General features: G+C 49.5%; 1 protein-coding gene across 1 annotated transcript; it reads left to right on the plus strand.

The window, feature by feature from the left end:
* Positions 1 to 5169: 5169 nt before the first annotated feature.
* On the plus strand, positions 5170 to 21258 carry EMX2 (empty spiracles homeobox 2). The gene is made up of 3 exons (XM_078641194.1): positions 5170 to 6287; positions 9877 to 10061; positions 20142 to 21258. The coding sequence occupies exons 1-3, from the start codon at positions 5912 to 5914 to the stop codon at positions 20307 to 20309; spliced, it is 729 nt and encodes a 242-aa protein (XP_078497320.1). The 5' UTR covers positions 5170 to 5911; the 3' UTR covers positions 20310 to 21258.
* The last annotated feature ends 1676 nt before the right edge of the window (positions 21259 to 22934 follow it).

Raw genomic sequence — 22934 nt, forward strand, 5'->3', positions numbered from 1 at the left:
GGAAGTAGTTAAATACAGAAACACAACCAATGCCTCATTCATTTCCTAAAAACTGAGTTTCATCCTCATGAAGAAGCATAGAAGAAACACAGTCCGCTCTTGCTCTGGTGATCCTATGTAAGAACCCTTGAAATGCTTTAATGCTGGGGAGGCAACTCCTTCCAACTCTAAGGGCTAGTGGTCAGGAACACCCCCTGGTAGGACGGAACCTTCCACCAGGATAGGGAAAGAAGGAAGTCAATCCCATCATCCTGCAATTTTCCACAGAGAGAGACCCTTAGACTAAGTTATCATCTTCATTTTCACTGCTTGCCCTTTAACCCCTTGCATGCTGATGACGGGCCCTGGCCATCATACATCACGGTGGGGGTGTGCTGATGACGGCTGGGGCCGTCATGAACCCGCCCACTCAATAAAACGGCCGCACAGGCGCAGAATCGCGGCCGCGCCCAAGGGGTTAAACAAGGCTCTAGCGAGAGAAGTTATTACAGGGCCTTTCTGCCCTCTACCTTAACCCTGAGGCTGGGCTCCACCATAGATCCGTTGATTCCTAGGCATTTTAGGATGACTTGTCTTTCCAGGTGAAGTGTCATCTTCCCAAGTGCCCCCATTATGGAACTGTTCTTCCTCTCCACAGAGGGGATAAGATGCAGTTTCTCTATACAGGGATCTTGTGATTAAACTGGAAAACTTGTATCATCCACTAAAGGAGGGGGGGGCGGAAACTATCACTACAAAGATGTTCTCCTGTCCTGGGTTGTGCACACAATTCTGAGGTCCTCTGAACATCTTAGTGAACCCTGCAGTTGGATCCTGAGGCAACCAACTCCAAACCAACATCCAAGTACACCCCGTCCACTCAGTTATCTTTCCTTGAGATAGTACACTTGCCTGTGAGAATGGGATGTCTAGCAGAGCAGGACCATGTCCCTTTGGGAAGCAACAATCATGTACTCTAGGAGTGTCTGACCCTCAGCATCCTTAGTCACGCCAAGGGAAACCTGAACCTAGCTAGCCTTCTGGATACACCACAAGTAAGATATCCTGCCTTCATATTACCAATCCCCTCTCAGGACAGACTTCAAGCAGGCAGAAACTCCCACTGCCCCTGCAGTGACCCAAATGTTAACTTCTGGTCCACTTCTGGATGCTCGTCCTTCTCTACTTCTGGAGCAGGAAGACAAGCGCTGAAGCTGGTGCCTTCTCAGAGTCTATTGTTCAGTCTTGATTTGGGCCCTTTCCTTATCCTACAGAGCTCTACAGGCTTCAGTCTTCCTTGAACCCTGAGCAACTGATGTTATTAGTAGTGTTCTTTAGTCATTTAGAGCAGGCTCTGTTGGTTTCACCCACAACCCAGCTTCCTTCTTGTCCAGGCAGATACCCTGATGGGCCTTGTAAGCTCCTTAGGTTCATGAGGGTAGACCACGCTTGTTGCACCTGACAGAATTATTTCTGTGTATGTTTTCCAGCAGCTAGCAAACCTTGCATTTCTGGCAGAAACCCAGACTCCACTACAGTTTTCCAAATAGAGGTTTACTCCACTCTGTCTGGAGGCGGAGTCCTATGACCTGAACTGGCACAACATGGATTTTATGCTAGACTTATACTTCAACCACCTATATATTGGCCTGTGGGGGCAAACGTGCCTTGAGCTTGGTTCAGAATGACCCCTTCACTCCAGCCCATTACGGACACTGTCTCCATTCCTGAATTTTTCACCCACAAGTTAGGGGTGGGTGCAAGTTGAGTAATTTCATGTACCATAATTTATCAAAATGTTTGCAAAATGACACAAAATTATGTGAACTGCATCTTAAACTCAAAAAATTACCTTAACGGTCCCTTCTTGTAAAAACTTAACTTGAAAATGTAATTTTGAGTTGATTTCCGGTTGATTGTTATTAGAACGCTGCAGCTTGCTGTGTAGTTTTGCTCTCAAATGCTACTCGAATGGTTTGCTCTAGCAAAACCCTACATGAAATGTTTGACAACTGCCCACATTAAAAGAACTGCTGTTTGCATTCAAAAAACCTATCTTTTGTGTGTGGGTTTGTAGTTTTGCACTCCGAAATTACCTGAATGGTTTACTTTGATAAAAATACCTACCTGTAATTCTGTTTCTTTTCAAAAAAATAACCTGAAGGGTACATCTGGTGTTAAAATTTCTCCCTGAAATTACACAGTGGGCCTTAAAGGCATACTCTTGGTAATTTTGAGAAAATGTTGTCATGCAAAATTACCAAAATGACACCAATTATCCTGGCTTCATTAACATTTTGCCCATGTGTATTACAAATCATTGTGTGCAAGTGTTTTAATCTAATTAGTTTGATTACTATTTATTTTATTTTAACAATTTCTAAGAGCGCACAAATACCCGTGGGTGTCTTGGCGCTATGGACAGTAAGGAAAAGCGGAGGGGCACCTTATTGCTCAAATAGCCAGGTTTTTACTTGTTTTCTGAAAGATAGCAGCGTGGAGCTGGTCTTAATTTGTAGGGGGAGCAGATACCATAGTTTAGCTGTGGCCACTATAAATCTTCTGTTGCCCCAGTTGACTTTGGTTTGTTCTGGGAACGATCAGAAGACTGGCATCTGCCGAGGGCAGGGCTCTGCTGGGCACGTATGTTTGAAAAGCTTTTTTCAGGTATTCCGGTCCTGTACCGTTAACTGATTTGTAGGCAATGCATAGCGCTTTAAATTTGGTTCTGCTTTTTATGGGCAGCCAGTGTAGCTGGTGCACCACTTTAGAAATTGACTTGAACTTTGGAGTGCCTAACAGTATCCTGGTGGCTGCATTCTGTATCAGTTGCAGTTTGTTCAGAGCATTTTCTTGGGCATTGATTAAAAGGCCATTGCAGTAGTCGACTTTTGACATAACAAGGGCACTGATGAGTGTTTTTCCAGTGATAGTCGGGAGGAAAGGTAGCAATTTCTTTATCATCCTTAAGACATAAAAGGATGAGGAAACCACTTCATTGACATGCTCTTTGAAGGAAAGGCTCTCATCAAATATAATGCCTAAGTTTCTGGCCTTCCTGACAGGGGTTGGGAGTGATCCCAGTTCAGCGGGCCACCAGGTCGGCGACCATCCAGGGGCAAGATTACTGAAGACCATTACCTCATTCTTATCTGAATTTAATTTGAGGCAGTTATTTGCCAACATGCCATCATGAAACTAGGCCCAGATAGACTTGCCAGGGTTAGGAAATCTATCTGAAAACATCCCAGCACACTTGCTATTCGGTTTATTTATCTCTGATCCACCACCAAAAGTGCTTTCCAAGACAAATACATTTTCTCCAAAAAGTAATGAGTTGCATGTTCTGTGCTTAATGTATGTGGACGATTTACCCTTAATGAACTGTATGCCAATAGGTCTCCAATAGAAACGTTATGCTATGGGACATAACTGTAAGTCCAATAGCCTATTAGTAAACATCAGCAAGACTAGGCGTATGCCTTTAGCATTGTTCAGTTCTGTTTCAACATATGCCTCAACTGATTCTTATTTAGCTTGGCTGCACTTGACGCAGTTTTGCTCAGTTGTATTTGACATTGCTTGTCTACACAGAGTTTGGCTAGTTTGCATTTGGCAAAGATCTTCTCACTTGCCCTCCGAATTGTATAACATTGTATCCTTGTTTAGGGTCTCACCCCTAACTTGGCAAGGATCTTCTCCATTGCAGTTTTGTCAGTTGCTCATGGCTTGTTCCTCTCTTTTCCACTTGGCTAACGCGTAAACTGCTTGGGTTTGCTTGGTTGCCTTGGGCCATCTGTATTTGGTTCTGATGCACTTGAGAGAGCGCATTAGACTGTATTTGTTTCTGTTCCACTCGGCTCAGTTGTCCTTGGCGTAACTCTGATCTTTTGCTCATGGCACGCCTTCTATCGATTTACCTTGTCCCTGTTGCACCTGACTTGCTCCTAGTACCACTCATCCTTTCAATGGAAAGATTTTGCCCTTAAATTCTGAACACACTTGGCACAACTTTCGTCCACCAAGTTTGGTTCCTTTCTCTTCCCTCTTTTGCAATCTAGCACAACTTCTCTCCATTGCAGTTCACTTGGCAGGATTTAAGACTCTTGAAGTCTCTTCATTTGCACTTGGCCAACCTGGACTTGGCTTGCTGGTTAGGGTGCACTCCGCTTGGTTGAAGTTTGCTTGTTTGCACATTCATTGCTTCTCCCCGTTGCACTTGATTCAGATGCATTTGGCATAGCTCTGCCTTTCCGCCGAAGTTGGGCCTAAATAAGGAGTGCACCTTGTGAGACTTCATACCCAGTTCCCGGTGGAAGAATAGACAGACAACTCATAAATCGGGCGTAATTTATTACAACATCCATTACGTTTTATTACAAAAACGAATTCAAATGGAAAGTCAGCATTTCCCAGAACATTGCGGAATATTCAAGGCTCAATTGTACTTGGCTTGTTTGCATTCGTCTCGGTTTCAGTACTGACCCAGTCCATTGCGCCCTGCTCAGATACACCTGCCTTAATTGCACTTCGCTCAGCTACATGCACTTTAGTTGCACTTGGCTTTATTACACTGGTCATAGCTACTCTCCGTTGCATTAGGCTGGATTGCACTTTTCTAACCTCTGCTCTATTGCACGTGTTGTTTGAATTTTGTATAAAAGCATTTGCTTGAGTTACTTTTCTCGGTTGCATTCGAAGTCGTTGCATTCAGCTCAGGTGCACTTAACAAGGCTTCTACATTTCCCTTTCGTTTGATGCCATTTGCCTTAATTGTACTTGGCATGGCTGCTTTGTTGTACTCTTCTCTTGTGTACCTGAAGCAGATGCTCTGGCTTGGGTTGAACTTTGGTTGTACTTGGTATGGCTGCACTTGGCTCGGCTGCACTTGGCAGGGCTCCTCGCCACTGCTCTTAGCTCACATGCACTTGACTTGCTACACTTGCCGAACTCCCTGGAGTGTCCATCTCCGCCCTCTGACCCTTTCCCCGGTGCTCAGACACTCTCCCCCTCCCTCTACACAGGCTCCAAGCCTCCGGGAATCCCGGGCTCCGTCGTGCACGTCACGGCCCCGCCCAGCTGAAGCACTACGGTAGGCCAATGGGCGCGCGCTGGCCCGAGGGACACCGCCCACGTGACGGGGCCCTGGATGAAGGAGGCCGAGCCCAGGCGCGCGCGGCACAAGGAAGGTGAGCGCGAGCCCCGGACCAGGCACAGGAGCGCCGCAGCACGCGCCCCCGCAGCTGGAACCAGCGCCCGCAATCTGCAGAACTAGGGACCAGAGTCGGCTGCGAGGGGAGGAGCTCGCCTGACACCCCCGGAACTGGAGGGGAGTGGAGCCTGACAGCCTCAGTGTGCAGCGGCAATCACGGCACAGCTGCAGCCCGGACCCTGCTGCAGCCTGCGAGGGGTACCTGCCTCTTGACAGTCTGCACGCGCTGCCTGCGCCACACCTAGAGTGCAGCTGCGCTTCCTGCGGATTCTGCGGCACTTCTGCCAGATGTAGGCGCATTCACCGGGCTGCCCTGCACCTACCCCGGGTCCGGTGCGCTTCTCCTGCGCCTGCCTCGGTTCTGGCACACTTCTTCCAGGCTCGGACCTACTGGTGCTGCGCGTCCTGGTTCTGGGACCCGGTGTAGCTGCACTTCCTCGGCCACTGATCGTCAGCCCGGCTCTGCTGCACTTTCTGCTGCCCCAAACCGGATCTGCTGCACTTCCTCGGGCACTGGCCGTCTGCTGCACTTCCTCCCGCACCGGACTCGGTTCCGCCGCACTTCCACCACTTCGGAGCGCCCCCCTGCACTTCGTCCGATTGCTCGCGCTTTTCCTCCGAGTTTTGACTGGGTTTCGCTGCACTTCCGCGGTTGTCGGGCAGGAGAGGCCCTTGGACGACCCCCTCCCCTCCCCGGAGGAGGGGTGCGCCGGGCGCAGCATGTTCCAGCCGGCGCCCAAGCGCTGCTTCACCATCGAGTCCCTGGTGGCCAAGGACACGCCGTCGCCCGAGGAGCCGTCGCCCATCCGGCCGGCCGCGCTGAGCTATGCGGGGCCCCCCATGCACCCCTTCCTGCAGGGCTTCCACCACCCGCACCCCGGGGGCCACGGGGAGCTGCTCTTCCCGCCCGAGGCCGGCAGCCAGGCCCCCCCGGCGCACCACCCGCACCACCAGCAGCACCCGGGCCTGGCCGCCCACCACCACCACCACCTGCCCGGGGCCCCGCTCTTCGCCTCCGCCCAGCAGCGGGGGGACCCGGCCAGCTTCTACCCCTGGCTGCTGCACCGCTACCGCTACCTCGGCCACCGCTTCCAAGGTAAGGGGCGGGGAGGGAGCGGGCGAGGGGAGAGGGTGGATCGGAGTGAGTGAAAGCGAAATGTGGTAGAAATCGAAAAAACGGTGTGCGATTGAGAGATACAAACGAGACAGCACGGGTGACGAAAGAAAGAAAAAAATAGATATAGTGGAAATTAAATGATAAAAGAAGGGAAACGGCGAAAACTTGTATTTGAGGGGAGAATAAAACAAAGGCAGAGTAACCACGACAATGAGATAAAGTGAGTTAAGAATCCAAATAGGGGGCAAGTGAAAGAAACAAAAAAAATGAACGCATCGGTGAACCAGAAAAACAGGAGACGAAAGAGAGAATGTTCGAAAAGGACGGTCAGAAACCGAATTGGGAAGAACGAATTCCATAACATATTTTAAAACTCAAGGGGGCGATTCACGGGCAAAGACTCAGAAAATCGATCGGGATGAGTGAAAACGCAAAACTAAAAGAACGGTTATTAGTTAGTGGGGCGTGGTGTTAAGAGAAGAAGAGGAAAGACACTCTTCGGTCAGCCTTAGAAATGGGACCAACGAGTGAGACTAAAAGAATACAAAGATCGGAAAAGCGAATACAAACGAAGAATAAAAAGTGGACCGAAGAACAGTGAAATGTTATTTTGGGAGAAAAACACACGAACCATGTACATACTCAAAGAAAGAAAAATATAATTACAAATGCGGAAATAGGGTGAGAACGGGGAAGGAACTAAGGCCAAATGAGATTAAGAAATGAGAGACATAGAGAGAGTGAGCGTCGAGCGACTGAAGGGAGAATTGTAAAGGAAATGAGAAAACGAAAGGAAAGAAAGACGGGCATCGATATAAGTTGCGAAGTAAACAGAACGAATGGAAATGCCGAGACTAGACTGACATGTCGACTGGAAGAAAGGCTTCTAGGTGCTAGAGGAGGGAAGAAGTCGCTAACGGGAAAAAGAATTAGTCAGGCAGGCTCCGGGGTGGTTCAGTCCGGGACAGCTCGTCGCGCCGAGGCTGTTGGTCTGTCCTCGGGGCCCGGCCTGTCACGGGAGCTCAAACGGCCTACCTTTATTTTTTGAGCCGGTGGCTTCGAATAATTTATAGTGAATTTCCAAACGAATGCTGTTGACAGCTTGAACTAAAATGTAGCCCCTCGGCCCATTTCTTCCCCCTCTGATTTGATTCTGCTGGAATATGGAGCGTTGTCGTAGGCTTTCTGTCTCTCTGGGGTAAAAATAAAGGTATACAAATAGATGCTGACAAATAAGCAGTTGTCTGTTTCCTCCCATCGTATTTTACTTTCGCTTTCTTCGTGGTGAAACTATTTCTAATTCGGGAACGTATTATGTTAAAAAAGCACACATTTGAGCAGAGACGACTGTTAAATAAAAACAGATGTATCGATCATTGATGGGGAACATATGCAGCAGTTTCGGGGTTCCCAGCCACTGCTGTCAAGCGGAGCTACAGGTGGGCAGTCTATACCGTGTACATATGCACGGATTCCCTACAAATACGCACGCGAACACCATATAAATATACACCCATATGCCGTATAAATAATACGTATGGTCTCCCACGAAGAGCGCGGGGGCGCTGATAATTATATTTCTTGTGTAAAAAGGTTACACTGTGAGTCGGTGGCTCAGTCAAGAGAGGTGCTGTTTCCGCTTTCGTTTAACCCTTCCTGTCAGCACAGTTGGTGTTGTTTCCCCTGAAACAATTAGTCCGCATCAACGGCGCGCTTTTAATTGCTTTTTGTCGTTAAATTAGCGGCCATTGTTTCATCTGGAGCGTTTGAAGGGTGAACTGGTAAACGGTTCACATTAAGAAAAACAACACGAGCCGGGGGGGGGGTGGGGGGCTGTTACCAAAACACTCAGTCACTTTCTGTTTACAGCTGAAACAGGGTGCTAACCCCAAAGAAAGTTGAGTGAAATACGCGACAATTTAGGTGATTGAGTGGCAACGGTAAGGTGCCTCAGTCCGGTGGTGAGAGCACCGACGGCCGCTGCCTGCACCCCGGGCCCTCCAGGGCGGTGTCTGGAGACAACTGTAAAAAGTGACACATTTGGGGAGACGTGGCCAGGTTTTACTTGCAAGAGCCCGGAATGCTGGATGTGTATCCGATGCATAGAAGCGGCGGTTGGGTTTAGCGCCCCGAGGCCATACGAATGTAAGAATGTGCGCTGTAGAACTGCCACCTACAATCTTCATAATAAGAACTGTGTCAACTAAAGTGCCTGAAACGAATCTCAGTATTGGAAGTGGTTTATTATGGGGCCGTGGTGTTAGACAGTGAATGCCCTGTTGGTGCCAGGGGCCCTCACCTGCCTGTCCTCTCACTCTCCAGAGAGAGACAGTGAGTTCAAAAATGGCTCTAAAACTCGGCGTTAATCCTCCATGTTGGTGTGTAAATGGCCTTGGGTGACGCGGTCATTATCTGCACGGATCGATGGCCTGAACTTGAAGTGTGTGTGTGTGGGGGAGTCTCTCTGCAGCGGGAGAGTGATCTATAGTGGATCCTGGTGTCTATCGAGAGTGGGGGTGAAGGGGTGCAGGTCGATGTCGGGGTCGCGGCCCTGCGGGAGTGGCGCGTGTCCCCGGTTGTCGCTGCTCGGTGCAGGAGAGCGGGCTGCGTTTTTATTTTATTTTTGAAGTGCAGTGTGTGTGAACTCGGGGTTCCTCAAGCCCGGGCCCCTCTCGTGCATTCTGGGGGGCCGACACGATGTGGAATGAAGTGGACAGGAAGTCACGGGACAGGCCGGGTGGTATTCGTGTAATACATATTAAAGTAATGCTGCAGCCGCATGTATAGTTCGGATGGCTTCCTTTCTAATAACCCATTAAAACAAACAATAAAGGACTCTTCCGTGGGGGTAAATTAACAATAACAGTGTGGTCAATAGAAGGCGGCGTGCACTGCTTCCCTGGAGTGTCTTCTAATTGTTCTAAATTTAGCTTCTTTTTCCGAGTTAAACAGTTGGTGGGCTTTGGGAACTTGTTTGTTTCAGGCACGTCGACAAAGGCTTACAGCCATTCGTGCTGTGTAGGGTGTGTTTTCTTTTACTGCATTTGAACGCTGTGTGCTCTGAGTGTATTTTGGACATGTTGTGCCGTGCGCTGTCTTGCGCTTCAGCTGCGCGCCTGAGTAGGTTTGCGCGCGGTTTCCTCTGCAGGCGCAGTGTGCCGAGGTGCCTGGGTGATTTCCTTGATTTTATCGTCTTAGTGTTGGGGGTGTTCTAAGTGTACTTGGGTTATGTTGTGCCTTGCGCTGCAGTTGCGGCCTGTGTAAGTTTGTGCGCTGTTTCCTCTGCAGGCGCAGTGTGCTGAGTTGCCTGGGGTGATTTGCTTGATGTTAACGCCGTGTCTGTTGGGTGTTCTGAGTGTAGTTTGGATATGTTGTGCCTTGCGCTGCAGTTGCGGCCTGTGTAAGTTTGTGCGCTGTTTCCTCTGCAGGCGCAGTGTGCCGAGGTGCCTGGGGTGATTTGCTTGATGTTAACGCCGTGTATGTTGGGTGTTCTGAGTGTAGTTTGGATATGTTATGCCTTGCGCTGCAGTTGCGGCCTGTGTAAGTTTGTGCGCTGTTTCCTCTGCAGGCGGTGACACCAGCCCCGAGAGCTTCCTTCTCCACAACGCCCTGGCCAGGAAGCCCAAGCGGATCCGCACGGCCTTCTCGCCATCCCAGCTGCTGCGGCTGGAGCACGCCTTCGAGAAGAACCACTATGTGGTGGGCGCCGAGAGGAAGCAGTTGGCGCACAGTCTCAGCCTCACGGAAACTCAGGTGAGCGGCCGGGGCGGGCGGGGCTGTGGGGGACCTCTGCACCCCGCTTATGGGTCTGCCTCTTTACTGCACCCCGGTTACTGCTCAGCAAGAGAGCAGTGGGCCCACTCTCTGTGCTTGCACCAGGGCGCCCTTGCTGCGCCACTGCTGGGGGGGAGAGCGCTGCGGGCCCACTCAGGACAAAGAAAGACGAGCTGACTATCCTTGGCGTGGGGTGTGCGTGCCCGTGCATGAGTGCGCGCGCCAGTGAGTGGTTGGGGACTCTGCTTGGGAATGTAAACAAACCTTTTTTTATTGGTAGTATGTGCCAATGGAGTGGAGAGGGGTGGCCCTGTGGTTATGGTACCTGCGGAGGAATTGAGCTTTCTCACGCTCCATCGCCGGGTTCAAACGAGTTAGTTATTTTATATAACGCCCAAACAGGGTTTACATTTTAATTTCACGGTGCGTAATATTGGCTAGAATTATGGACACCTCGTATTTGCACTTCCAGGCCACACTCTAGGTAAAGGGGGAAAGTGCGCTCTGTGGGACTTCAGAGTGACTGCCCACGGCCAGGCCGTGTGCGCGCCTCGCCCCTGCCTCCTGCGTATGTCCAAAGTGCACGGGGCAGGTGCCCCTGGCATCAGATCACAAGCCGGCCGGGCAGGGGGTGACTACACACCTCTACAGGCCCCACAGAGTGGAGTTCACTGTTCCCGGCCCCACAGAGTGAAGCTCATCTCCTGCCACCCTCAGCAGTGTGCCGCCGGTTCTCCGCAGCGGAGTGACCGTCGCTTTAGCCCCGCATTGTGGAGCGCACACTGCTGCCTGCCCCACCGCTTACAGTGCAGGCTGCTAGTGCTACCTTGTTTGGGTTTATCTCTCGACTTTGTTGTCGTGGTTGCTTGCTCTCACGGTCAGTCAACGAGGCGGTGACGTGCTTTTCTATCCATAAGTTTGTTTTCTTTTTGGAGTGTAATTAAATCACTAAATAAAGCTTTAGTTTACTTGAGCGATTTATGGCAGAAACAAATATTCTGCTTTTGTTTCCGTTGCTGTCCTGTATGCTTTAGTAAGTATATTGCGGTAAATGCTTCCATTATCCCCTGCGCTAGTCACAGCATAGCGCCGTGCTTTTATTAGGTGCACAAGGCGCTCGGAGCCTCGGACACGGCGGAGTGCTTCTGACATAGGGGTCCACCCGTACCATGCTGACGCGGCTGTTGTTTTCTGTTCAGGGTTTTGCAGATGGTGTACAGGTGTTGTCCCACTGTTGACAGTACACTCCAGCCATCACAGGATGGCACCTCAACATAATCTCCTACGCCGACGACACCCAGCTGATCCTCTCCCTGACCAACGACCCCGCCACCGCCAGAGCCAACCTGCACGAAGGGATGAGAGACGTAGCCGAATGGATGACGACCAGCCGCCTGAAACTGAACTCAGACAAGACGGAGGTCCTCATCCTGGGCTCCACGCCCTCCGCCTGGGACGACTCCTGGTGGCCCCCCGCCCTGGGCGCCGCACCCAAACCGACGGACCACGCACGCAACCTGGGCTTCATCCTGGACTCCTCCCTCTCCATGACCAGACAAGTCAACGCCGTCTCCTCGTCATGCTTCAACATCCTGCGCATGCTACGTAAGATCTTCCGGTGGATCCCCACCGAGACGAGGAAGACGGTCACCCAAGCCCTCGTCACCAGCCGACTGGACTACGGGAACGCCCTCTACGCCGGAACCACGGCCAAAATCCAGAAGAGACTCCAGCGGATCCAGAACGCCTCGGCGAGACTCATCCTCGACATCCCCCGACGCAGCCACATCTCCGGACACCTGAGAGACCTGCACTGGCTCCCGATCAACAAGAGAATCACCTTCCGTCTCCTCACCCACGCGCACAAAGCCCTACACGACCAAGGCCCGAGCTACCTCAACAACCGGATCAACTTCTACACTCCCAAGCGCCTCCTCAGATCAACCAACCACGCCCTCGCCGCCGTCCCCCGCATCCGAAGAGAGACAACAGGAGGAAGGTCCTTCTCCTACCTGGCCGCCAAGACCTGGAACTCACTTCCCATCAATCTGCGCCTGACCCAAGACCACCTCTCCTTCAGGAAGAAGCTCAAGACTTGGCTGTTCGAGCAGTAGCGGCACCCCCCCCTCCCAGCGCCTTGAGACCCTACGGGTGAGTAGTGCGCTTTACAAATGACCTGATTGATTGATTGATTGATAGGGCTAACATTTTTAACACAAATGCGGAGTAAATCTTACTGCATTTTGTTTATGAAAGTGTGAGATCCTTCTCACCCACAGTGCACGGCAGAAGGTATGACCTCTGGTGAAAACAAATTTCACCAAAACCATGAGATGTTACTATACAACCATATTACACATTACTCATTATGTTGTTTTTACATTACATATTAAGGTTCTGGAAGTTACCTTAAACGAGCTGTTTTTCTCTAATTACATCTAGCAAGGGACATTTGCTGGAATTATGAGGTTTTGGTGGTATTTACCTTAAATGAAGGCATTTTTACTCAAATAATGGACATTTGTCAATGGTGAAAGCCGTGGTTTATGCCATTACGGATGTAGTACATTTGCTACATAATTTGCCACGATTTTCTTAATTTTAAGATTTCACAAAAACGTTTCTACTGTAAAGGGGTGTAAATACTTACAGAGAATGTGCCACATATTTTTTGGCCGCATAATTTCGAAACCAAAGCATTATTTAGATAATTGGATCCTCCCAGCCACATAACCCTAGCAACCCTGACAACGGTAAACGTCTGCAGAAGGTCGGAGGCTGTCATCATGATGATGAACCCCAAATACCAGTGGGAACTGTAAAATATTTTCTATATTTCACTGTTCCCTGTTCAATGTTAGTACACGTTATTCTGTGTAATGAAAGCACCCAACTTGTATTATGTATGCACGAACAAACACGTGCGTGTTTAGATAGCATGCATATTGTTCCCGCGCACGCTATATATTGAATATCATATATACAATGCATGTATAAACAATATAGTATTCTGAGTGTGTGTTGTGACTTGTGAGCACACACGAGTGTGTCTCTTAAGAAGCACAATTGTGGCCAGCACACTGTGACATTTACATACCACTTGGCCTTTGGCCTCCTACTTTACCTACAACACACAGATATAATTGTATTTCGACAGCTATTTTAATGTTGTCCCAGCAAAGAGCAGTGTTCTGCTGTTTATTAATGCCGCAGTGTGAAGTGTTTGCACATTATGCAATGAGCGTAGGGCAGTGAACAGAGCTGGAGTTCCAGGCAATGAGTGACAAGCTACCCAGAGTGCAGCATTTTGTATGCGCACACCTCTGCTACCTGGGCATCTCAGAATACATAACGTTGCTCCTTGAGAGCAAAACTGAGCTGTTTTTAGTCTGCTACGATGAGGTCGAATTGATCTACATACACACATTCACACACAACACACTCTCTCTAGCCCCCTCCCCCCACGGAGATAGCCAAACATTTAAACAATTTAGAAAAGTTAAAATATAGAGATCATTATGTGTTTCGTACATAAAATATTTATTTTATGGCAGCTTAAAAAAATATATTTTCTTCAAACCCGGAAATGTTTCTTCAAAATAGCAAGTGAAATATTTCCCATGCAGTTTAGTTTTCAAGTTTTCGGCTGCATGAAGACGACAACAGCAATTATTGATGCATTTAACTGTGTGGAATAAAGCAAGTTGCGTTTATGTTGTAAAAACGGAGATTCCCTCGGCGGAAGGAGAGGTTGTTGAAGCTGCTGTCCACAGCAAGCAATGATTGGAAACTGTGAATGCTGGAGTTTTGTTTAACTTTCGCGATCCATTGTTGATAAGAGAACTGAGATGGCGGAGGCGGTGAATTATGAGAATCCGTGACAGTGTCTTTACTACACTACATATGACATTACAGCACCTCCCACGTCATTTGCACATGGTTTGCAGATTTCAACAAATCACAAATCACGTTTGTAGCTTTGATTAAAATCGTGCTGTCAGAGAATGTGCTTCATAATTGACCCTCATTTGCAACACACTTTAGATAACCCTGCCACATAATTTGGCTTTCAATTGCCGCATAATCCCTGTAGTGTTCACACCGATACAACTCCGCCTAGAAGTCCGCTGTCATTATGGTATTTAAACCAATATTTCACAGGTTCCGTGGAGCCTTTTCAGTTATGTCTTCGGTCCCCTTGGATTAAGTTGTAACCTGTCTATACCGATTTGTCCGTAATACCGTGCTTTTTTATTGTACCAAGTCCAACGAAATGAAACCTGAACGAAAGATCCGTTTCTGTGTGTTTCCAGCCAGAGCCTACAGAGGCTCGCTGGAATCACGTCCAGGGGGACAAGCTGCCTTTCAAAGGTGCGCTTTGTGCGGCGGGGTTTTGGGGTGGGGGGGTCTTTTGTGTTGGTGTCAGGCCGCAGTCTCCCCCGGGAGCAGTTCCCTGCGGCCGAACAACGCGGACAAGTGAACCGTCCTCCCCCTCAATTAGTGCGCTAAAAAGCGAATTAAAAGTCACCCCTATTCGCCGTCATGGCCGCTTTGCCCAGCAGGGGCATTGGGGTGATGATCTGATCTGAAATAAAGGGGAGCTGGCGGATCAGAGCTGCAGTGAAGCGGGTTATCACTAAACCGTCTTTAAAAATCCCCGCTCCCCAGAATGAGTTTAACTTTATCTGCTCAATTCAGACGGGGCAGAGTCGGGCGGGGGGAAGGCGCACTCTTTTAACTCAATGAAAAGAGCGACTCGGGGGCCCTCCCCCCACTGCGGCCCTGGATAGGGAGTCAGCTGCCGCGACGCATGGTCTGTCGACTCCCCGGGCAGTCGGTTGTTTCATCCTAAGAGCGATGTGTTTATTATTGGTGTCCAGTTTAGAGTCCTAGGGGCCTTTTCACCTGCGAGCGCGGCTAGGGGGCTCGGGGCCTCTCGGGGGGGGCCTGGTGCAATGACCCATAGAGCGCTCCGAGTGCTGCCGTAGGGCGGTTCTTAAAGCGCTTCCACGTCCTTCGCGGCAGAGAGCGCTCTCCTGCCAGCGCGCAGATAGGGCTTCTCTGCGCACTGAGGCCCGTCTACCGCAGATGGCGCCTCGAGGCTGGACGCAGGTAGATCAGGTGCCATGCCGTTGTCGGGTCAAGGAACCTACCTCGATCTGTAATGAAGGAGAGGAAGTTGGAGAGTTTTAAAGTTAACCATCCTTTGTTATGTGGCTGAGAGGGTCCCTTGTTATTTGGGCAAATGGTAATACACCCGGTTCAGGTCTTGGACTGCACTCTTGATGACAGCTGATTTTATAAAAAATAAAGAAGTATTTTATATATATATCTGAGATTGGCGCGTCATTTCCAAAACACTGCTGACCTGTGTCTTTAAAGAAAGAATTAAACCATTCCTCTGAGTGAAAACCCGGGTGTTTTTGAGAAGCAACGCTCTGGTCTCCTCGCCACACATGAAGGGCGAGAAGTGTAGTCTGGTTGGATTTCCAGTGAATCGTTGCCGGCGGGCGGGCGCCTAGGGAGGTGGTTTGATCTTGTGACCCGGGCCCTCCGTGCTTCTAGGGTCCTCTGTGCCAGGAGCCGGCCGTGCCCTTTGCCTCAAACCGCCTAACCCGGGTGACTTTCAGCTCATGGTGGCACACGCTGTGTCCTCTGACACCTCTCGTTCCCCTGGGCACCTCTGAGCCCCCTGACCTCAGGAAAGAGTCGTGAAAGCGCCACGGACAGCTGAACCACCGAGCCGAGTTGCGCTGTGGAGTAATAGACGGACAGGCCTCCGCCTCGTACGCCGGGGCGCCCGTGGCCTCGCATGTGGCGCGTCCATGCGTTCCGAGGGTTCTCTTCTGTGGCACGGCTGAGCTGTTTGGACACGTTTCATACCCGCGTTACCCCGGTAATAAGTAAAGGTGGTGTGGTCATTTTGTTGCATTTCAGCATGCTGCTTTGTGCATTTTGTCGCTTCGCAGTTTAGTGTATTTTCAATGTTGCGCGCAATGATCTATTTCGCTGCCTTGTGTATTTTGCTTCACTGCAACTCTGCCCCGTGTAGCAGTGGCAGTTGCATATTTTGTGGCAGTGCTCCCATGTGTTTTGTGTGGCATTAGCGTTTGGGGTATTTTGTGGCAGCGATATTTTGCACATGTGTTGGCAGCGCTGCTTTGTGCGTATTGTAACAGTGCTATTTTATGTGTCTTGTTTCTGTCACACTTTGCACATTTGGTTGAACTGCAGTTATGCGTTTAGTTGCAATGACGCTTTACGTATTTTGTGGCAGTGCAAGCGGGTATATGGTAGCATTGCTGCTTGTGTACTTTGTAGCAGCATTGTTACATATATCTCCTTGCAGTACAACTTGAACACAGTTTCGATATACCGTTGCGAATTATGTTAAAGTTCTGCATTGTATATTGTTCTGAAGCGCAGCTTTGATTATTGTACAGTGTGTATTGAGGTGTTCTATATGTTGTGTTGTTCCTTTCTGCCTTGTAGCAGTGCTACGTGGTGTATTTTGTCCTATTGATGTGGTGTGTACTTTATAGCATTGTTTGGCTGGGCTATTTGGTATCAGTGCTGAGCCGTGACTTTCCTAGCACGGCCGTCGTGAGTATTTGGTGCCAACGGTACTTGAGTTATCTTGTAGTAGGTGTTGCAGTGAGTGATTTGTTGGACGGATGGTTGAAATGTTTACATTGAAACACGTACTTTGGGTATTTACATTGTTAGTTGATGCCGAGCACACCGTGCTGTGCAGCGAAATGTGTGATAAAGCTGCTTGTGTGTTTTGCAGTAGTGTTTGCTAGGACGTCGAGGTGTGTCATTTTGTTCTGTGTGTGTTCGGTGGCAGTGCAGCTTGGTGCTTGGCAGCAGTGGTCGGTTGCATGTTTTGTGTCAACAGTACTTAGATAGTAGGCGAGCCCGGCGTAGGCTGTTTTGTGTCAGTTGCAGATCGGGTATTTTGCGGCAGTGCTGCTTGGGTTATTGCGCAGCCTGGTGCTGTGAGGTAGCGGCGCTCCGTTCTGTGCTTTGTAGGAGTGCAGTGCATGGATGAAGTACTTCGCGTACTTTGCAGCAGAGATGCTTTGACATTCGCGCAACATCTTTGCTCCCTGTCTTTTGTAGCAGTGCTGGGCGTAAATGTTATATAATTGATGCTTAATGTTATTCGAGGCAAAGTGGTATTGGCTATTTTATTGTAGCAGTGCTTAGTGTAATCAGCAGCAGAGCTGTCTTGTGTATTTTCCAGCAGAGGTGCTAGCACCAGTGCTGTCTTGCGTATTTAGTGGCAGCAGTGATTAAGGTAATCAGCAGCAGCACTGCTGTTTTGTCTATTTCTGCAGCAGCGGTGTTTTGGTGCCGTTTGTGTCGTCTACAGCAGTGCTTAAGTTATTCAGCAGCAGTGCTGTCTTGTGTATTTTGCAGCAGAGGTGCTTGGTGGAATCAGCAGAAGTGCTGTCTTGTGTATTTTGCAGCAGAGGTGCTTGGTGGAATCAGCAGCAGTGCTGTCTTGTGTATTTTGCAGCAGAGGTGCTTGGTGGAATCAGCAGCAGTGCTGACTTGTGTATTTTGCAGCAGAGGTGCTTGGTGGAATTAACAGCAGTGCTGTCTTGTGTGTTTTATAGGAGCAGTGCTTACTCTAATTAGCAACATGGTTCTCCTGGGTATTTGATAGCAGCGGTGCTTGATTCATTAGCAGCAGTCCTACCTTGTGTATTTCATAGCAGTGTGCTTAGTGTAATTAGCAGCAGTGCGGTCTTGTGTATTCCACAGCAGCGGTGCGTAGTGTAATTAGCAGCAGTGCGGTCTTGTGTATTCCACAGCTGCGGTGCGTAGTGTAATTAGCAGCGGGTGCGGGCTTGTGGGTTTTATAGCAGCGGTGCTGTCTTGTGTATTCCACAGCAGCTGTGCTTAGTGTAATTAGCAGCGGTGCGGGCTTGTGTTTTATTGCTGTAGTGTTGTCTTGTGTATTTAATAGCAGTGGAGCTTAAGATAGTTAGCAGCATTGGAGAAGTGTATTTTGTAGCAGCGGTGCTTAATGTAATTACCAGCACTACTCTCTTGTGTATTTTGTAGCAGCAGTGCTTAGTGTAATTAGCAGTTCTGTCACATTTTCTAGCAGCAGTGCATGGTGCAATTAGCAGCAGTGCTGTCTTGTGCATTCCATAGCAGCGGTGCTTAGTGTAATTAGCAGCAGATCTGTCACATTTTCTAGCAGCTGTTCTTGGTGTAATTAGCAGCAGTGCAGGCTTGTGTATTCCATAGCAGCGGTGCTTAGCGTAATTAGCCGCAGTGCGTTTATAGCTGCAGTGCTGTCATGTTTATTTCATAGCAGCGGTGCTTAGTGTATTGAACAGCCTTAGTGAATTGTGTTCCATAGCAGCAGCGCTTAGTTTAAATAGCAGCAGTGCTGAAGTGTGTATCCCATAGCAGCGGTGCTTCGTGTAATTAGCAGCATCTCTGTCTTGTGTATTTCATAGCAGCGGTGCTCAGTGTAATTAGCATCAGTGCATTTATAGCTGCAGTGCTGTCATGTGTATTTCATAGCATCGATGCTTAGTGTATTGAACAGCATTGGTGAATTGTGTTCCATAATAGCGGTGCTTAGTGTAACTAGCAGCATTGGTGAAGTGGCTTTGTATCAGCGGTGCTTAGTGTAACTAGCAGCATAGGTGAAGTGGCTTTGTATCAGCGGTGCTTAGTGTAACTAGCAGCATTGGTGAAGTGGGCTTGCATCAGGGGTGCTTAGTGTAACTAGCAGCATTGGTGAAGTGGGCTTGTATCAGCGGTGCTTAGTGTAACTAGCAGCATTGGTGAAGTGGGCTTGCATAAGGGGTGCTTAGTGTAACTAGCAGCATTGGTGTGGGGGCTTGTATCAGCGGTGCTTAGTGTAACTAGCAGCATAGGTGAAGTGGCTTTGTATCAGCGGTGCTTAGTGTAACTAGCAGCATTGGTGAAGTGGGCTTGCATCAGCGGTGCTTAGTGTAACTAGCAGCATTGGTGAAGTGGCTTTGTATCAGCGGTGCTTAGTGTAAGTAGCAGCAGAGGTGAAGTGGCTTTGTATCAGCAGTACTTAGTGTAACTAGCAGCATTGGTGAGGTGTGTTGTGCGGCTGGGGTGCTCCGTGTAGCTTACAGCAGCGCGCTTTCTGTATTTCTACCAGTGTGGCTTTGTGTTTGGGACTCGCGGCAGTGGTTTTAGTGTAGTTTATCGGTTGCTCCTTTGTCCGTCCTTTAGCAGTGTCACAGTAGTGCTGTCCTGTGCGCACCATTGACGCTCACACGTAAATTGATATTTTGTTGTCTTTGGTCGCTGCTTTGGTGTTCTCCCGATGCCTCTCTGGTGGTGTTCACTGTTACTTTCTGTACTTGAGGTCGGCTCTCCAGCAGTGCGCAGGGCGCTCCCTGATCCTCTGCTGGGGGCGGGTGCCCCTGCTGAGTTGGGTTTTGGGCATTAAACGGGGGGGGAGGGGGGGAGGTCTCCAGGAGCTTAGGCTAAGGGGTAGTGGATCTAAGGAAGGGCTGGCGAATGCCAGCTTCTGCTCCATGCTGAAGGTGAGAGGGCGCCAGACAGGGTCAGGCTGTTTCATGGCCTCGTGGCAGACATGGCCTGCAATGAACAAAGATGCACGCGCGCGCCTATAGCTTGCAAAAGACCCTTACAGCGCGTCGTAAGCTCAAAACTAGCCTGCTTTGCAAATGCTCGACACCTTTTCAGCTATTTTGACTACTATTAGGGGACACTTTAATTGTTGTGTCCAGGCCTATTTTTTGCCCCAGTGGGCGATGATGGCCCGCACTTTGTGTGTATGTGTGTGTGTGTGTGTGGAGGGAGGGGGGGTGTAATTGCAGAAGGGGTGAAAGGTGAACGCTCTCTGGTCTTGAGGCTGTGAACTTGGTTTCGGGGCCTCTTTTCCAGGTGGTCTCTCGATACCGAAGGGCTACTTCCTGAAAGGGGGGCTGCAGGGCCTGAGTTGGGAATGTCTGCACAGGGCTGATGGGTCGGGTCTGGTCTCACGCCGGTGGCTTCTCTTTCTCACCCGTGAATTCTCTCCCTCCGCAGGTGAAAGTCTGGTTCCAAAACCGGCGGACCAAGTTCAAGCGCCAGAAACTAGAGGAGGAGGGCTCGGACTCTTCCCAAAAGAAGAAGGGCACGCACCACATCAACAGGTGGCGAATAGCCACCAAGCAGGCTAGCCCCGAAGAGATAGACGTGACCTCCGACGACTGAGCCCTCCCCGGGCTACCGAGGACGTACTGTAGCTGCCGCCGCCGCTCACACCACCACACAGACACTGGGGAGAGAACGGGGCGCCCAAAATCACACAGCGCGGCTCTGCGCTGGGAATGTTCGGGGGGAGCAAAACCATGTTTTCTAGACAAAAGACAAAAAAACAGAACAAAAGACAGGGGGCAACCAGGGAGAGAGGCCGGAGCCAGGTAGCAGCGCTTGAGGATGGGTGGCAGGCTCCCGTGCCAAACAAGCCACCAACTCAAGGTGATGTGCCAGCAATCAATGTTTCTTGCAGGTGTGCTCACGAGAAAGTACACATAACCACGGTACATTTTGCACTTGACCGTTTCCCCATATCTTTTTAACGAAATCAATTCAGCCATTAGTCCACGAAGCCAGCTTAAAATGAGAAAACCTCAATTTCAGAAACTTGAATTGCACGGGAAGTGAATAAAGAAACATTTCAATATTTTTTTATTTGCGCTAGGTTACATGTTCTTTCATTTTTCAGGGTGTATTCGGTTTGACCGGAAATGCTGCGAATTATATATATGTATTCAAGCGAAAGAGAGGCTGAGGGCAGATGGGAAGTGCATTTTACCCAGAAGTGTGTAGGGGCCCGGACATAATAATGGAATGTGGAGTTTTGGCATCTGGGCTTTTAAAGGACATGATTTGTGAAGTTGCCTTTTCTTGGAGCATCGAATAGATAGGCTACCCTGTGGAGTAAAAAACCCCTGAACTTTGTGCCCGGCGACCCCCCAGCACTGAACTTGTAATTTCAAAGACTTTAGAGCTTGTCAACCGTGAAAAACACGAACTGTTTTCTTAAATGTATTCTATACCAGAATGTAAATATTTTTGTGTTTGTGTTAATTTGTTAGAATTCTAACACACTATATACTTCCAAGAAGTATGTTATTGTCAATAAAGATTTATCAGTATGCTCGCAGAGTACAAACCTCTGTTTTGACAAGTTGCGTTTTTTAATTTTTCCCAGACTGTGGGAAGGCGTCGCTGTGCTGCAGTTTACAATTGTTGTTTGCCTGCTGGCTGCAGGATGTGCTTTTTAGTTTTTTTTGTTTGCAGTTTTATATAGGGCGAACTCGACCCGAAGGCATTGGGAGAGTTTTACCTGAGTACCAACTACATTACTCAAGGACACATACATTTTTTGTATGCACGGGGTAATTAAGTGATTTTCCAGAATCATGGGATAGTGAGCCGACCCAAGACTCGAACCTGTCCAGTTCTGCTCGCCCAGGTCCCGCTTTGTCTTACCCAACCCTGCCTGCCGGGATTTCAGGGGTCCAACCCCCTGCACTGCCCGGACCCCGAGAAGTTCTTTGTAAGCCTGCTCACTTTGATCTGCTGGTGTCAACTACACCGTTGTTTGACCTGTTGTGACTTTTTGAAATGCACCCTATAATAGTTGTGCCTGTGTGTTCATATGCGATACAGTGTGTCACTGATGTTCGTAGATGCCAGGGTGTGTGTGTGTAGGCATGATTGTGTATATTGGAATTAATAAAGGTGCATGTATATAAATGTATGTTCACCTTCTGTAAGTATATGCTCCGTGTGTGTTCACATATACATACGGGTACACAGGTACACACGCTGGCGCACGCGGATGCGTTTACAAAGGTGCGCCCCATCCATTCTCAGGCCGCTCTGGAAACCGATAAACCAGGTTCGGGGCACTCCAACCGTCACCAAGTCTGGCGCAAATCTGAGGGGTTGGAAACTATGCTTTTATGTCGATGTATTTCTGCACTTTGCGAAGTCAAAAGTGTGTCCAAAAAGTACCCAAACACACACACTTAGTCAAGTGTGTAACTAACTATAAAACACCACTTACATTCACGCGTGCGCACACACACTTACTTCACCCCCTTACACGGTCCCACGATGCGTGACAAACCACAACTATGAGGGGCTCATTCTGTGGTGCCCACACGCTGGGCCCTTGCCCCTCGGCTGTGGGGTGGTAACACTCTCCCCTGCTGCAGCCCGTGCGGGCCTCTGCCCTCCCGGGTGCAGGCCGGGCCTGCGCACCTCAGATACGGCCCGGTGCTGCCCGAGGCCGCGGCCTGGACCAGTCTAGAGTCCGCAGCTAGTTTTCGGGAGCAGCCCGGGGTTTGTTCACGGTTCGCCGGCCCGATAGGCCCTTTAATCAGGCTTCTGCCCATTGACAGTCGGGCCCTGCCTGCTCTGTGCAGCTACAAAGGCCCCCGGCCGCTTTTGTGCGAGTGCAAATCAGGCCTGCCAATTACCATACCGGGGATACGGCACCCCCTCCTTTAATCTCTTAATCCCCGCGTCCAGGGGGGCTGCTTGGACATAATTTAGGACAATCTGACTACTTCTTGCCCTGTGATAAGGGTCCCGCTACAATGGCTTTGAACTCAAATAAAATACACGCTTTGTTAGACGAGCAGCCAAGCAGGCCTCAGATCAGCCGGTGCTTACGCGTGTTGGCGCTATAGGGCGCTGGGGCCGGTTAAAGCGACCCCTCTGCTGCCCAGCCACCGAGGCGCTGTTCTCTCCGTGAAATACACGCAAGCCGGCTGCGTTTACAAGGTACCAGCCCAAGAGAAAGGATAAGAAAAGAAAACAAAA

The sequence above is a fragment of the Lissotriton helveticus genome, chromosome 5_1, assembly GCF_964261635.1.
Source record: "Lissotriton helveticus chromosome 5_1, aLisHel1.1, whole genome shotgun sequence".
Classification (NCBI taxonomy): Eukaryota; Metazoa; Chordata; class Amphibia; order Caudata; family Salamandridae; genus Lissotriton; species Lissotriton helveticus.

Coding starts and splice junctions, on each gene's coding strand:
- EMX2 (XM_078641194.1), top strand. CDS start 5,912: ATGTTCCAGCCGGCGCCCAAGCGCTGCTTCACCATCGAGTCCCTGGTG. Junction 6,288..9,876: donor CCTCGGCCACCGCTTCCAAG/GTAAGGGGCGGG, acceptor TTTCCTCTGCAG/GCGGTGACACCAGCCCCGAG. Junction 10,062..20,141: donor TCAGCCTCACGGAAACTCAG/GTGAGCGGCCGG, acceptor CTCCCTCCGCAG/GTGAAAGTCTGGTTCCAAAA.